The following is a 16,942-nucleotide window of genomic DNA, read 5'->3' as shown; positions in this document are numbered from 1 at the left end:
CTAAAATCCCTTTTTGTGCTAATATGGATGCGGGGATGCGGATGTTTGTAATCGAATCTTTGATAAAATGTTGCTGTTTATGTCATTGTACGTTGTTTTTTTTTTGTTTTTTTTTGTTTTGTTTTTTTCCTCATCGGTGTCTCTTTTAGGCTATGTGAAATTTGGTTTATAAAGGAAATTGAATTCCGATGTCAGCTATTTTTAAATGCCAGTTACGTAGGAATTTGAAAAACAGAGCAGGTTTTACTGTTGCTGTCCATGGTGCTGCATCAGCATTTAGTCTTGATTTTGGGGGGGTTTGATCCTAAATCATCTCAGCATTTAATCCTGTCAGAGATATGAATGTCATGCAGTTTCTTATTTTAACTCACAGTGTCGCTGTTCACCTGCAAAACCATGTGTGTGTTCAGTACACATCTCTCCACCCTGATTCTGATGTCATACACAGGACTTTGAGTTCGCCTCATTATAGAAAATAGTCGACGGACATTGCCTCATATACTGTACTTCTGTCTACATTTCTAAATTCAGATCTGTATTTATTTTTTCCTTTTACATGTACATTGTTGTGTTCATGAATTTCATTTCATAGGCATTTCAAACGTTCTGCTTTGCTGTTGAGATGTTTGGTCTTTTGTTCTTCGTGCTGATGGCGCACACCGCTTATGGAGACGTGAGCTATTCTTTCCCGGAGGAGATGAAACGCGGATCTGTGATTGGAAATATAGCAAAGGATCTCGGGCTCGATGTGGACAAACTATCAAGTCGAGAGGCGCGAATTGATAAGGAAGGTAACAGAAAACGATACTGTGACATTAATCTGAATACTGGAGAACTGACCGTAGCGGAGAGAATCGACAGAGAGGAGATTTGTGGAAAGAAAGCTTCATGTGTTATTAAACAGGAGCTCGTGCTGGAAAATCCTTTAGAACTGCATCACTTCATTCTCAGTATTGAGGACATAAATGATAATTCACCGCAATTCAAACAAAGTGTAATAAAATTTGAAACACAGGAATCAGCGGTCAAAGGATCTCGTTATTTATTAGATGAGGCCCACGATGCGGATATTGGAATGAATTCAGTGCAGAATTATGTGTTGCAGAACAATGAACACTTTCTTCTTAGTGTCCTAACGCGTGCAAATGGAAGAAAATATGGCGAGCTAGTTCTTAATAAAGAGTTGGATCGTGAGCAGCAGAAAGAGGTGACATTAATTCTTACTGCGGTAGACGGCGGGACTCCACCGAGATCAGGTACTGTAGCCATACACGTCACTGTGCTGGATGCTAATGATAATGCTCCAGTCTTTAGTCAGGCCGTCTATAAAGTCAGTCTGCCTGAAAATTCTCCTGTAGATACTGTAGTGGTGACAGTGAGCGCTACTGATGCTGACGAGGGACAAAATGGAGAAGTGATTTATGAATTTGGTCATGTATCCGAACGCCTTCTGAACATATTTTCTCTCGATTCGTTGTCTGGAGAGATTAAACTAGCAGGACTAATTGATTATGAGGAGGAGAGTTTAATTGAACTGCCGATTCAAGCTAAAGATGGTCAAGGATTAGCCAGTCATTGTACAGTAATAATAGATGTTATTGATGTCAATGATAACGCCCCTACAATAATGACTAAATCTGTTAAAATCTCCATTCCTGAGAACGCGTTACCCGGTACAGAGGTTGGCATCATTAATGTTCAGGACAGAGACTCCGAGAATAACGGACAGGTGCACTGCTCCATTCAGCAGAACGTCCCATTTAAACTCGTTCCTTCAATCAAAAATTACTATTCTCTGGTGACCACAGGTGAATTAGACCGCGAGCTGCTCTCTGATTATAATCTTACAATCACTGCTACTGATGAGGGCTCTCCGCCTTTATCTTCCACTAAGAATCTTCACTTGACTGTAGCTGACGTGAATGATAATCCACCTGTATTTCAGGAGCACAATTACAGAGCTCATGTGCAAGAAAATAACAAACCGGGCTCCTCTATTTGTTCAGTATCAGCTACAGACCCGGACTGGAGACAGAATGGCACTGTAGTTTATTCTCTGTTGTCCTCTGATGTCAATGGCGCACCGGTGTCCTCCTTTCTATCCATTAACGGAGACACCGGGGTCATTCATGCCGTGAGATCGTTTGATTACGAACAGCTGAAGAGTTTCAAAGTGCTCGTGTTAGCCAGAGACAACGGTTCTCCTCCTCTGAGCAGTAACGTGAGCGTGAGTGTCTTCATATCGGATGAGAATGACAACTCCCCTCAGATATTATACCCCTCTCCGGAAGGAAACTCCTTCATGACCGAGATGGTGCCCAAAGCTGCGCAGGCGGGCTCTCTGGTCTCCAAGGTGATCTCCGTGGACGCGGATTCTGGCCAGAACGCGTGGCTCTCGTATCACATTATCAAAGCCACTGATCCGGGACTTTTCACTATCGGTGTCCACAGCGGGGAGATCAGGACGCAGCGGGACATTTCTGAATCTGACAGCATGAAACAGAACCTTATTGTGTCCGTGAGAGATAACGGACAGCCCTCTCTCTCAGCCACGTGCGCGTTGTATTTACTCATATCAGATAACTTGGCTGAAGTTCCAGAACTGAAAGACATGTCTCATGACGAGAGCAGCTCCAAACTGACGTTTTATCTGATCATTGCGCTGGTGTCTGTTTCCACTTTCTTCCTGACCTTCATCATCATCATCCTGGCCGTGAGGTTTTGTCGCAGCAGAAAGCCCAGACTGTTGTTTGATGGAGCTGTAGCCATTCCCAGCGCGTATCTCCCTCCAAATTACGCAGAGGTGGAGGGCGCGGGAACTCTCCGCAGCACTTACAATTATGACGCGTACCTGACCACGGGCTCGCGCACTAGTGACTTCAAGTTCGTCAGATCTTATAATGAGGGCACACTGACTGCTGACCTGACTCTGAAAAAGACTCAGTCTGCTGTGGATGATCTTGAAGGGCTTGATGCAGAAATGAGCGACTCATTTCAGGTAGGACTAAATCTTTATTTAAAAAATAATTTGGTGGATTAAAATTGTGAAAAAGTGTATTTTTCCCCACTTGACTGCTTTCATTAGCAATGCTTTCTTATAAATATTCCATGAATGTGTTATAGATTGTATGATTCATTACCAAAAAGCTGTTAAGACTGCAAAAAGTAAAATATTTTTTCGGATCTTAAAGATAAAAACGCACACAGTCCAAAAATATTATTTAATACCATAAATAGTGTGCTAAATCCGTTGTCCAATCTATATCCTGATCCATCACTTACTGCTTGTGAAAATGTCCTCAAGTTTTTTATGGACAAAATTGAAGGTATAAAATCATGTATTTTTCCCTCTTCTTCTTTGGACTTCCATCAGCACACATCAGTAGTAACGTATTTATCTGAATTTACTCCAGTGTCTCAGTTACCTGGTACAAATTCTTCAACTAATGTAGCCCACCTTTTTTTTTCATTGGATGTTGCTCATCCTCGCCTTTTACTAGCTACACTTGACACTATCAGTTTCAGGTAGGACTAAGTCTTTCCTTAAAAAATAATTTTGGTGGATTCAAATTGTGAAAAAGTGTATTTTTCCCCACCCAGCTAACTGATGGAACATGCACAACATTCCATTGCAGACATCAAAGAACCTGAGCCTCCTGAGGTAAAAAGAGGTGGCTCTACCCATTTTTGTAGAGGGCATTCGTATTTAGTTTATTATCCAGTTTATTATCCAGGTGCGCACCCATATACTTATAGGACTGCACCACCTCAATGGCCTCCCCACATATACAAACAGGCTGTAAGTGTGTCCTAGATCTACAAAAGTCTGCCACCACTTCCTTAGTCTTTATGGTGTTCAAAAGGAGGCAGTTGTTTTTGCTTCAGTCACTGAAGGTGCTCACAATGTCCCTGTATCCCCTTCCTGTCCATCCCTGATACACGCCACGATAGCTGTATCATCAGAATATTTCTGTATATGGCAAGACTCAGAGTTGAATTTAAAGTCCAAGCTAAGACAGTCCTCTGTGGTGCCCCAACGCTGCTAAACACTGTCTCAGAGACCCAGTTCCCCAGCCTGACAAACTGAACCTGTTCTGTCAGATAGTCAGTTATCCAGGTAGTAATGGAAGGATGTAACCCCCATGCACTCCAGTTTATCTCTCAGGATGGGTGGCCTGATGGTACTGAATGCACTAGAAAGGTCAAAAAACAGCATCCTCATATAACAGCCAGGCTCATCCAGATAAGGCCTTATGCAGCATGTACAGCACTGCATCATCCACTCCAATACATTCCTGATAAGCAAACTGAAGGGGATCCTGTGCAAGTGTAGTCGCTGGTCTCAAGAGGTGGAGAAGTAGCCGCTCCATGGTTTTCATAATGTGTAAAGTGAGTGCAACTGGTCTAAAATCATTAATCTCCTCCGAGCACCCTGCTTTAGGTACTGGCACAAGACATGTTGTTTTCCTCAGCAGCAGCACCTTCCCCGTCTGTAGGCTGAGCTTGAAAATCTTCTGAAGAGGTACAGCTAGTTGGGCTGCACACTCTTTAAGCAATCTTGAACACACACCATCTAGGCCCGCTGCTTTCCTTGGACGCAACCTTCCAAGCTCTGACCTCACCTCTTCTACTGTAAAGGTCAAAAAAATGCAGTGGCGTGCACAGACCTCTGCTGGGGCAGTGGCAAAATCGCTTCCTGGGGACGGCGGTTGTCCCCCTCTGTAAATATCGCATTCTGAGGGCATCGTGACATGAACGAAAAGGGCACTTTCACGATTAAAGGCCCTGTGCACACCACTGGGAAAATGTATAGCTGCTATAGAGAGGGAACAACCGGGTGGACAAATAAATCCCGCAGAGGCTGGGTAAACACTAGCCATTCTATCAAACCTGTTATAAAACAGGTTAAATTCATTGGCCCTATCCAAATCACCCCCTGTTATCTGCCTGTTCTTCTTATAGCCAGCCATATTCCTCATGCCTCTCCACACCTCTCTAATGTTATGCTGCAACTTTCTCTCTACTTTCTATTTATAATCCAACTTTGCCTGCTTTAAACTCTTCTTCAGCTCATGTTGAACACACCTGATCTTAGTCAGAAAAGTAGCTGCATTAAGTGGTCTTTTTTTAGTGGTGTTTTTTTTTTTTTTTTTTCTGGTCTAGTATGAACAATTTTAAGACATGACATGATTTAAATCGATGTGTTTTTGTTTTGCTTAATTATTTTTTGGCACTAGCTGCTATTTTGGGTTCAAAGGGATAAAAGTTGTTTGTTAAAAATCTTTTACTATGTTACAAGGACGCGATAAAATGCTGATATTTATCTTTACGTTTCTCTTTATGTATTTTCATGTAGTTATGAAGGGAATTAATTTCGGATGTCAGTGTCAGTAATATTCCATTAAGCAAAGTATTTTATATATGCTTTTGGTCTGATTGGAAATGGCATTGGTCAGGTTTTCCCTGTCCCTGTCCGTGGTGCTGCACTGGTATTTACTCTTAGTGTTTGGGTATTTGGCTCTTACATATTTGTAGCTCTCTATTCCTCCATTGCTTTTTAAAAATAAATAAATAAATAATAATAATATACATACTACGAATAGAATCTTCTGAGAATGTTGCTGTTGGTTTTTGCTTTGCTAAACATTTACATAACAATAAAATAAAAATATAGTTGCTAAACAAGTACACAATGCCCGTTCTTTGTATGTCATGTTATAACACTTAATTCTGAGAGAAATTAATGTCATGCGGTTTCTTACTTTAACTCACAGTGTCGCTGTTCACCTTCAAAACAATGTGTGTGTTCAGTACACATTTCTCCACCCTGCTTCTGATGTCATACACAGGGCCTCAAGCTCGTCTCGTTATAGAAAATCTTCCACAGTGACAGAAGACTGTATGTCTGGCAATCAGTCTGTTTTACTAAATGTCTTCATTTTGTGTTTTATTTTACATATTTGTTGTTTATCTGGATATAATTTCTGCTCGGTTTATTAAGCATTTAAAAAAAGGTTCTGCTGTTGAGATGTTTGGTCTTTTGTTCTTCGTGCTGATGGCGCACACCGCTTATGGAGACGTGAGCTATTCTTTCCCGGAGGAGATGAAACGCGGATCTGTGATTGGAAATATAGCAAAGGATCTCGGACTCGATGTGCACAGGCTTTCGTCTGGTAATGCTCGCATTGATACTGAAGGTAACAGAAAACGATATTGTGACATTAATCTGAATACTGGAGAACTGACCGTAGCGGAGAGAATCGACAGAGAAGGGCTTTGCGGAAAGAAAGCTTCATGCATTTTAAAGCAGGAGCTCGTGTTAGAAAACCCTTTGGAGCTGCATCGATTTATTCTCAATATTCAGGACATAAACGATAATTCACCACAATTCAGACAGACTCTAATCAATTTCGAAATTAGGGAATCTGCAGACAAAGGATCTCGTTATTTATTAGATGAGGCTCATGATTCAGATATTGGTATGAATTCAGTGCAGTCATATACACTTCAAAACAATGAACACTTTCTTTTAAACATAGTTACTCGGGAAAATGGAAGGAAATATGGAGAGCTAGTTCTTAATAAAGAGTTGGATCGTGAGCAGCAGAAAGAGGTGACATTAATTCTTACTGCGGTAGACGGCGGGACTCCACCGAGATCAGGTACTGTAGCCATACACGTCACTGTGCTGGATGCTAATGATAATGCTCCAGTCTTTAGTCAGGCCGTCTATAAAGTCAGTCTGTCTGAAAATTCTCCTGTAGATACCGTAGTTACTAAAGTAAGTGCAACAGATATTGACGAAGGACATAATGGTGAAGTGACATATGAATTTGGTCATTTGACTGAACAGCACCTGAAAACATTTTCGCTGGATCCATTGTCTGGTGAGATTAAAATAACGGGGCTCATTGATTTTGAGGAGGAAAGCTCAATTGAACTTACAATTCAAGGTAAAGATGGTCAAGGTTTAGCCAGTTATTCTACTGTATTAATTGATGTTGTTGATATCAACGATAATGTCCCTATTATTGTGATTAAATCCCTTAAAATCCCCATTCCTGAGAACGCGTTACCCGGTACAGAGGTTGGCATCATTAATGTTCAGGACAGAGACTCTGAGAATAACGGACAGGTGCGCTGCTCCATTCAGCAGAACGTCCCATTTAAACTCGTTCCTTCAATCAAAAATTACTATTCTCTGGTGACCACAGGTGAATTAGACCGCGAGCTGCTCTCTGATTATAATCTTACAATCACTGCTACTGATGAGGGCTCTCCGCCTTTATCTTCCACTAAGAATCTTCACTTGACTGTAGCTGACGTGAATGATAATCCACCTGTATTTCAGGAGCACAATTACAGAGCTCATGTGCAAGAAAATAACAAACCGGGCTCCTCTATTTGTTCAGTATCAGCTACAGACCCGGACTGGAGACAGAATGGCACTGTAGTTTATTCTCTGTTGTCCTCTGATGTCAATGGCGCACCGGTGTCCTCCTTTCTGTCCATTAACGGAGACACCGGGGTCATTCATGCCGTGAGATCGTTTGATTACGAACAGCTGAAGAGTTTCAAAGTGCTCGTGTTAGCCAGAGACAACGGTTCTCCTCCTCTGAGCAGTAACGTGAGCGTGAGTGTCTTCATATCGGATGAGAATGACAACTCCCCTCAGATATTATACCCCTCTCCGGAAGGAAACTCCTTCATGACCGAGATGGTGCCCAAAGCTGCGCAGGCGGGCTCCCTGGTCTCCAAGGTGATCTCCGTGGACGCAGATTCTGGCCAGAACGCGTGGCTCTCGTATCACATTATTAAAGCGACTGATCCGGGACTTTTCACTATCGGTGTCCACAGCGGGGAGATCAGGACGCAGCGGGACATTTCTGAATCTGACAGCATGAAACAGAACCTTATTGTGTCCGTGAGAGATAACGGACAGCCCTCTCTCTCAGCCACGTGCGCCTTGTATTTACTCATATCAGATAACTTGGCTGAAGTTCCAGAACTGAAAGACATGTCTCATGACGAGAGCAGCTCCAAACTGACGTTTTATTTGATCATCGCGCTGGTGTCCGTTTCCACTTTCTTCCTGACCTTCATCATCATCATCCTGGCCGTGAGGTTTTGTCGCAGGAGAAAGCCCAGACTGTTGTTTGATGGAGCTGTAGCCATTCCCAGCGCGTATCTCCCTCCAAATTACGCAGAGGTGGAGGGCGCGGGAACTCTCCGCAGCACTTACAATTATGACGCGTACCTGACCACGGGCTCGCGCACTAGTGACTTCAAGTTCGTCAGATCTTATAATGAGGGCACACTGACTGCTGACCTGACTCTGAAAAAGACTCAGTCTGCTGTGGATGATCTTGAAGGGCTTGATGCGGAAATGAGCGACTCGTTTCAGGTAGGACTATTTGCTTTAATTATTTGTTGATTTCAGATATAGGTTTATCTGGTCGTCCAATTTCTATGTGTATTTCCATTCAAAACTGATCGCGTTCACTGCCAACAGTCTCTTATAAGACCACAAGTTCCTGACTCATTCGAATCCTTTATTTTATGTATATGGATCTGTTTGAGAGTCATTTTAAAATATTTTTTAAAAGGCTACATTTGAGTGGATTAATTTACTTTTTCGTCATGTATGGTCGGTTTTAAGTTATGAGGCGTCACGAATTATGTATTTTTACATGATTATTTCCCTTCCCCCCTCCCCCCTTGACTAGATATTTTTTTTTTTTATTCGACGTTTTTTTTTTTTTTTTTTTGTGTGTGTGTGTGTGTGTGTGTGTGTGTGTGTGTGTGTGTGTGTGTCTAAAGAATTGCCTCGTTCTTTTGAAAGCCTTTCAGTTTTTATCGTGTTAGCAAAGTTTGTGTTCATCTTATCGATGAGATATTAATGTTAAATACATGAATCCATGTAATTTCTCATGTCAGTAATGTTCTGTTGCCCAAGGGATTAATCGGGGGAATGAGCTGTTCATTTCAAGATTAACCAAGTCTTTTTAATTATGTTGGTCTGTGTTTACATTTAAATGTAATGTTTCTTGTAAACCGACTGTTTCCATTGGCAACAGGCTCTGTTCTCTTGTTTGATTTGACTCATTCAAGTGGTCTTTTGCAGGTGTGAACATTTCAAGGTCAGTTTCACGTCTTTACAAGTAGTTACATTTATGGCAGGTTTGCGCGAGTGTTCTACAGTACATCACCCGCTATAGGCCCACGACATGTAAACGGAATTTGATTGGTTGCACAACTAATTTGGGATTTTAGTAAATTCTCTTTATCTTGTGGAGGAACTTTATCCCTAAATATAATACAAGACATTTTTGGTTTTAAAAGGGGTTTCAGAAATATTAATGATCAATAGAGATTATTTAATCTGGCCCAGGATAATGTGATCCTATACATTGCGGATCGTTGATAAGGTTCTATATATAGTCACATGTTGTCTCTGTTATGTGAAATAAGTTTATAAATGTATTTAAATTATTATATAAGTATTATTTTATAAATGCTTGTACACTCGGATATGAAGTTTAATAGAAATACCATTTTTTCCATTTGCTGTCCATAGTGCTGTAAGGGCAGTGTCTGTTCCTTTTAAGGTTTGGATTTTACACGATGGTAGGTCTGTATACTGTCTTGTGTGTGTGTGTGTGTGTGTGTGTGTGTGTGTGTGTGTGTGTGTGTGTGTGCGTGCGTGCGTGCGTGCGTGTGTGTGTGTGTGTGTGTGTGTGTGTGTGTGTGTGTGTGATGTCCATAAGTCGCCAGTTATGTCAGAGCAGTTAAATATTATTGTGGTTTTATAATTGAAGTTTTAATTGCAACCACTGACATTCATGTTATGCGTCTTTCCGCCCTGTTCATGATGTCATATTCGGAAATTACATCTCAGTTGTACAACCCTTGACTGTAGCAGGGCCATCATTGTGCGATTATATCGACCATGAACTAGTTTTAGTCTGGTCAATCCAAATATATATATATATATATATATATATATATATATATATATATAGTTGTTTTTTTTTTTAAATAATGCAAAACTCAAAGTTTTTAAAGATGTTTGTTGGTGAAATCTGTCTCCTGTTGACTAATCGTTTTGCCTCTCATTCGACTTTTTTTTTAATATCAGTTTGTGCATATTCTGTCTTTTGTGGTTTAATTAAATGTTACTGTTTTTAAGCAGTCTTATTTTTATTTTTCATTATTGATGTTTTGTTGTCTTTTAGTTTTCACCCTTTATATGAAAATGGCTTATAAAGAAAATAAAGCAATATTACTATTTTACTATTTTAGCCGAATAGGAAATGGCGTAGTATTTTTTTTTTCTTTCTTTCCTGTTGCTGTCCATGGTGCTAAACTGTTGCACTGCACTGGTGTTTTTTTCCACTCATACACAGTGTAGCTGGCACCTTTTTGTTTTCTATTTATTTATTTATTGTAAATACTGTAGGCCTAAATGCTGTGGTAATTTCGATCTCCCATTCTTCAGAGAATGTTACTGCTGCCTCTGGTTTTGCAAAATAATTTTAAGTACATTTCATCTGTTCAGTGCATGTTCCAAGGCTTAATCCTATGAGAAAGGTAAATCTCATGCAGTTTTTTCCGTTAACTCACAGTGTCGCTGTTCACCTATAAAACATTGTGTGTGTTCAGTACACATCTCTCCACCCTGTTTCTGATGTCATAGAGGGTTTCAGTCTCGTCTAGATACAGAAAATCATCGAACGGCGACTGTTTGCTGCTAATACTGTCCTTCTGGCTATTATTCTACATTGAGTTTTATATTTGTGTTGTCTTTTGCATGTTAATTGTTTTTCTGGATTTAATTTCTGCTTAACATCTGAAGCATTTTCAAGGTTCTGCTTTGCTGTCGAGATGTTTGGTCTTTTGTTCTTCGTGCTGATGGCGCACACCGCTTATGGAGACGTGAGCTATTCTTTCCCGGAGGAGATGAAACGCGGATCTGTGATTGGAAATATAGCAAAGGATCTCGGACTCGATGTGAACAGACTGTCATCTCGTAAGGCTCGTATTGATGCTGAAGGTAACAGAAAACGATACTGTGACATTAATCTGAATACTGGAGAACTGATAGTGGCCGATCGGATAGATAGAGAGGGGCTTTGTAAGGAGAGGCTTTCTTGTGCGCTTAATTTTGAATTTGTATTAGAAAATCCTTTGGAATCGCATCGTGTTGTCCTACAAATCCAAGACATTAATGATAATACGCCAATATTTCCCAAAGATGTAATCAAGCTCGAAATAAGTGAAAATGCCGTTAAAGGGGCTCGTTTTCGTGTCATTGAGGCTCGTGATTCAGATGTCGGCCACAATTCAGTGCAAACATACATATTAGAGAGAAATTTAAATTTTATTTTAGCAGTGAATTCAAAGACAGATGGAGGCAAGTACATCGAGTTAGTGTTGGATAAAGAGTTGGATCGTGAGCAGCAGAAAGAGGTGACATTAATTCTTACTGCGGTAGACGGCGGGACTCCACCGAGATCAGGTACTGTAGCCATACACGTCACTGTGCTGGATGCTAATGATAATGCTCCAGTCTTTAGTCAGGCCGTCTATAAAGTCAGTCTGCCTGAAAATTCTCCGGTAGATACTGTAGTGGTGACAGTGAGCGCTACTGATGCTGACGAGGGACAAAATGGAGAAGTGACCTATGAATTTGGTCATTTATCCGAATATTCAAAAGAATCTTTTTCATTGGATCATCAGACTGGACAAATTTCCGTGAAAGGGCCAATAGATTTTGAAGATGAATCAAGATATGAAATTATTGTCGAGGCAAAGGATGGGTATGGTCTTTCCTCAGACACAAAAGTGGTAATAGAAATTACTGACATAAATGACAATCCCCCCATTCTTGTAATCAAATCTCTGAATAGTCCCGTTCCTGAGAACGCGTTACCCGGTACAGAGGTTGGCATCATTAATGTTCAGGACAGAGACTCTGAGAATAACGGACAGGTGCGCTGCTCCATTCAGCAGAACGTCCCATTTAAACTCGTTCCTTCAATCAAAAATTACTATTCTCTGGTGACCACAGGTGAATTAGACCGCGAGCTGCTCTCTGATTATAATCTTACAATCACTGCTACTGATGAGGGCTCTCCGCCTTTATCTTCCACTAAGAATCTTCACTTGACTGTAGCTGACGTGAATGATAATCCACCTGTATTTCAGGAGCACAATTACAGAGCTCATGTGCAAGAAAATAACAAACCGGGCTCCTCTATTTGTTCAGTATCAGCTACAGACCCGGACTGGAGACAGAATGGCACTGTAGTTTATTCTCTGTTGTCCTCTGATGTCAATGGCGCACCGGTGTCCTCCTTTCTATCCATTAACGGAGACACCGGGGTCATTCATGCCGTGAGATCGTTTGATTACGAACAGCTGAAGAGTTTCAAAGTGCTCGTGTTAGCCAGAGACAACGGTTCTCCTCCTCTGAGCAGTAACGTGAGCGTGAGTGTCTTCATATCGGATGAGAATGACAACTCCCCTCAGATATTATACCCCTCTCCGGAAGGAAACTCCTTCATGACCGAGATGGTGCCCAAAGCTGCGCAGGCGGGCTCTCTGGTCTCCAAGGTGATCTCCGTGGATGCGGATTCTGGCCAGAACGCGTGGCTCTCGTATCACATTATTAAAGCGACTGATCCGGGACTTTTCACTATCGGTGTCCACAGTGGGGAGATCAGGACGCAGCGGGACATTTCTGAATCTGACAGCATGAAACAGAACCTTATTGTGTCCGTGAGAGATAACGGACAGCCCTCTCTCTCAGCCACGTGCGCGTTGTATTTACTCATATCAGATAACTTGGCTGAAGTTCCAGAACTGAAAGACATGTCTCATGACGAGAGCAGCTCCAAACTGACGTTTTATTTGATCATCGCGCTGGTGTCCGTTTCCACTTTCTTCCTGACCTTCATCATCATCATCCTGGCCGTGAGGTTTTGTCGCAGGAGAAAGCCCAGACTGTTGTTTGATGGAGCTGTAGCCATTCCCAGCGCGTATCTTTCTCCAAATTACGCAGAGGTGGAGGGCGCGGGAACTCTTCGCAGCACTTACAATTATGACGCGTACCTGACCACGGGCTCGCGCACTAGTGACTTCAAGTTCGTCAGATCTTATAATGAGGGCACAATGACTGCTGACCTGACTCTGAAAAAGACTCAGTCTGCTGTGGATGATCTTGAAGGGCTTGATGCGGAAATGAACGATTCGTTTCAGGTAGGACTAACAAAGGATTTTTATTATTATGTAATATTTATTTCTGTTCTGTATTGACTGCTTCATTGGCATAGACTTTAACATTTTATAGGGTCAGTTTGAAGTCTGAAAATTAACTATATCAAGTAGTGGTTTTTTTCTTTTTTCTTTTTTGTTTTTTGTTTTCTTTAATAATTTCTTGTACAAGCATGTTTTTTTTTTTTTTTTTTTTTTTTTTTTTCTTTAGTGAATTAGCACCAGTTTGTTATTAGACACATTTTTCCAAAAAATATTTGGTTTTAAAGGGATTTCAGAAATGTTAAAAACTGAGATTAAGTGGCACAAAGTCATGTAATGTGACCCCATGCGGTGTGAATAGTTGGCGAGTTTCTCTATATTTTTATTTACTCTTTGTCTTCATCTCGTGTTTAAAAAATATATCGGATGGTAAGTTTAGGTAAAATGGCATGTTTCTATTTGCTGTCCATGGTGCTGTACAGGCAGTGTCTGTTGCTGGTGTGGATTTTCCTCAATACTGTGTCTATTTACAGATCTCTGTGTTGCTATTAACCACTGCCACCGTTGGCATTCACATTGTTTCTCTCCACTCTGTTCATATGATGTCATATAACTGACGTCACAGTTCGCCGTAGACAACAGATGATGTTGAGCGGTTATATCACCTTTTTGTCTTGTTATACTCACCATGATTCAATCATTTGCGTTGTCTTGTACAAGTATATTCTTTATAGATTGGTCAAATTTGTGTTCTTGTGATCTGGAAGGACATAATGCGCACACGAGAATACTTTCTTTAGAAAAAAAATGCTTATGGACTGGGTTTACAGATTAAATGTGTATATGTAATTTAATTGACTGCTTTCATCGATGCAGGTTCTTTAAAATAACAAGATCACGTGACTCATTCAAGTGCTTTTAAAAGCATGAACATTTTTGAGGGTTAGTTTGAAGTCTGAAATATATATCGATAAATTAGTCTAATTTATTTTTAGATTTTTCTGCTCATGTATGATCAATTGTAAGCCATGTATCATGTTTCCTGAGTCGTGTTACTATTGAGTTTTTCATTATTTTTAGTCGTTATTCTTTTATTTAAAGCGTTTACAGATAGCCTATGGTGACATTTAAAGAAATAAATCAGAAACTGAATTGTTCTTTTGACTACTCGTTTTGTCAAACGCATTTTTATGTTTTTTTTTTTTTTTTTCTTTATTCTAACATCACTTTGTCTGCCATTCGGATGTTTGTAATATAATCTGACAAAATGTTGCTGTTTTATGTAATTTTGCGTTTTTCTAATCTGTGTCTCTTTTATGTGAATGTGGCTTATAAAGACAATTACATTCTGGTGTCGATATTTTTCAATGCCATTGAAGTAGAAATGGAATTAGCATTGAGCAGGTTTTATTTTTGCTGTCCATGGTGCTGCATCTGCATTTATTCTTGGTGTTTGGATTTCTTGCTCCTAAATAATGTAGCCCTCTATACCGCTTTTCTTTCTTTCTTTCTTTCTTTCTTTCTTTCTTTCTTTCTTTCTTTTTTTGTATTAGTACCTTAAATGTTGTGGGGGTTTTTAATCTCCCAATCTTCACTGAATGTCGCTGCTTGTTCTTGATTCTCAAAATACTTCAGTATATGCCAAGTTCGGTGTATATTCCAGCACTTAATCCTGTCAGAGATATGAATGTCATGCAGTTTCTTATTTTAACTCACAGTGTCGCTGTTCACCTGCAAAACCATGTGTGTGTTCAGTACACATCTCTCCACCCTGATTCTGATGTCATACACAGGACTTTGAGCTCGCCTCATTATAGAAAATCGTCGACGGAGACTGCCTCATATACTATACTTCTGTCTACATTTCTAAATTTAGATTTACATTTATGTTTTCCTTTTACATGTACATTGTTGTGTTCGTGAATTTAATTTCTTAGGCATTTCAAAAGTTCTGCTTCGCTGCCGAGATGTTTGGTCTTTTGTTCTTCGTGCTGATGGCGCACACCGCTTATGGAGACGTGAGCTATTCTTTCCCGGAGGAGATGAAACGCGGATCTGTGATTGGAAATATAGCAAAGGATCTCGGGCTCGATGTGAACAGACTGTCATCTCGTAAGGCTCGTATTGATACTGAAGGTAACAGAAAACGATACTGTGACATTAATCTGAATACTGGAGAACTGACCGTAGCGGAGAGAATCGACAGAGAGGAGATTTGTGGCGACAGGGTTTCGTGTGTTTTAAAATTTGAGTTCATGCTAGAGGATCCCTTAGAGCTTCATCGTGTTTCAGTTCAAATTCAGGATATTAACGACAATTCGCCTGTTTTCTCAAAGGATTTGATCACATTTGAAATTAGGGAATCTGCTGTCCGAGGTACTCGCTATCGCTTGAATTCGGCTCATGATGCTGATGTAGGACAGAATGCAGTTCAGAAATACAATCTACAAAGAAATGATAATTTTCAACTGGCTATTAATTCAAATGTAGACGGAGAAAAGAATTTGGAATTACTGCTAGAGAAAGAGTTGGATCGTGAGCAGCAGAAAGAGGTGACATTAATTCTTACTGCGGTAGACGGCGGGACTCCACCGAGATCAGGTACTGTAGCCATACACGTCACTGTGCTGGATGCTAATGATAATGCTCCAGTCTTTAGTCAGGCCGTCTATAAAGTCAGTCTGCCTGAAAATTCTCCGGTAGATACTGTAGTGGTGACAGTGAGCGCTACTGATGCTGACGAGGGACAAAATGGAGAAGTGACATATGAATTTGGTCGTATCTCTGACAGAGCTAGAAAGCTGTTCTCGTTAGATCCACATACAGGTGACATTCGAGTTACAGGTGCACTTGATTTCGAGGACGAAGCTGTTTACGAATTACGTGTTGAAGGGAAAGATGGATTTGGTTTATCCAGTGACGCTAAAGTTGTAATTCAACTTACAGATGTCAATGACAATGCTCCTGAGATACGTTTGAAGTCTTTACGTAGTCCCGTTCCTGAGAACGCGTTACCCGGTACAGAGGTTGGCATCATTAATGTTCAGGACAGAGACTCTGAGAATAACGGACAGGTGCGCTGCTCCATTCAGCAGAACGTCCCATTTAAACTCGTTCCTTCAATCAAAAATTACTATTCTCTGGTGACCACAGGTGAATTAGACCGCGAGCTGCTCTCTGATTATAATCTTACAATCACTGCTACTGATGAGGGCTCTCCGCCTTTATCTTCCACTAAGAATCTTCACTTGACTGTAGCTGACGTGAATGATAATCCACCTGTATTTCAGGAGCACAATTACAGAGCTCATGTGCAAGAAAATAACAAACCGGGCTCCTCTATTTGTTCAGTATCAGCTACAGACCCGGACTGGAGACAGAATGGCACTGTAGTTTATTCTCTGTTGTCCTCTGATGTCAATGGCGCACCGGTGTCCTCCTTTCTGTCCATTAACGGAGACACCGGGGTCATTCATGCGGTGAGATCGTTTGATTACGAACAGCTGAAGAGTTTCAAAGTGCTCGTGTTAGCCAGAGACAACGGTTCTCCTCCTCTGAGCAGTAACGTGAGCGTGAGTGTCTTCATATCGGATGAGAATGACAACTTCCCTCAGATATTATACCCCTCTCCGGAAGGAAACTCCTTCATGACCGAGATGGTGCCCAAAGCTGCGCAGGCAGGCTC

General features: G+C 40.9%; 2 protein-coding genes and 1 pseudogene across 16 annotated transcripts in view; all 3 read left to right on the top strand.

The window, feature by feature from the left end:
* The window catches only part of LOC127525764 (protocadherin gamma-A11-like), a 63,230-nt gene extending 62,306 nt beyond the window's left edge, over positions 1-924 (top strand). Inside the window, exon 2 of the mRNA XM_051918713.1 lies at positions 792-924. The gene's annotated coding sequence lies outside the window, so the exon portion shown is untranslated. The remainder of the gene's footprint in view (positions 1-791) is intronic.
* LOC127525756 (protocadherin gamma-A12-like) overlaps positions 1-16,942 on the top strand; it is a 169,497-nt gene that overhangs the window by 21,942 nt on the left and 130,613 nt on the right. For 2 of the 15 annotated variants that reach the window (XM_051918617.1, XM_051918618.1), the window contains exon 1: positions 5,910-6,197. The exons of 2 other annotated variants lie outside the window; for them this stretch is intronic. In XM_051918617.1, the coding sequence (XP_051774577.1) occupies positions 5,930-6,197 (268 nt within the window). In that variant the 5' untranslated portion in view covers positions 5,910-5,929. Of the gene's footprint in view, positions 1-480; positions 1,730-5,909; positions 7,760-10,752; positions 11,054-15,062; positions 16,411-16,942 lie in introns of those variants that run through there. 11 more of the 15 variants (XM_051918616.1, XM_051918619.1, XM_051918653.1 and 8 more) reach the window with 9 other exon arrangements.
* LOC127525765 (protocadherin beta-16-like) overlaps positions 1-16,942 on the top strand; it is a 71,905-nt pseudogene that overhangs the window by 5,882 nt on the left and 49,081 nt on the right.

The sequence above is a fragment of the Ctenopharyngodon idella genome, chromosome 14 (assembly GCF_019924925.1).
Source record: "Ctenopharyngodon idella isolate HZGC_01 chromosome 14, HZGC01, whole genome shotgun sequence".
NCBI classification, from domain to species: Eukaryota; Metazoa; Chordata; class Actinopteri; order Cypriniformes; family Xenocyprididae; genus Ctenopharyngodon; species Ctenopharyngodon idella.
This window is presented reverse-complemented; position numbering and strand designations above follow the sequence as displayed.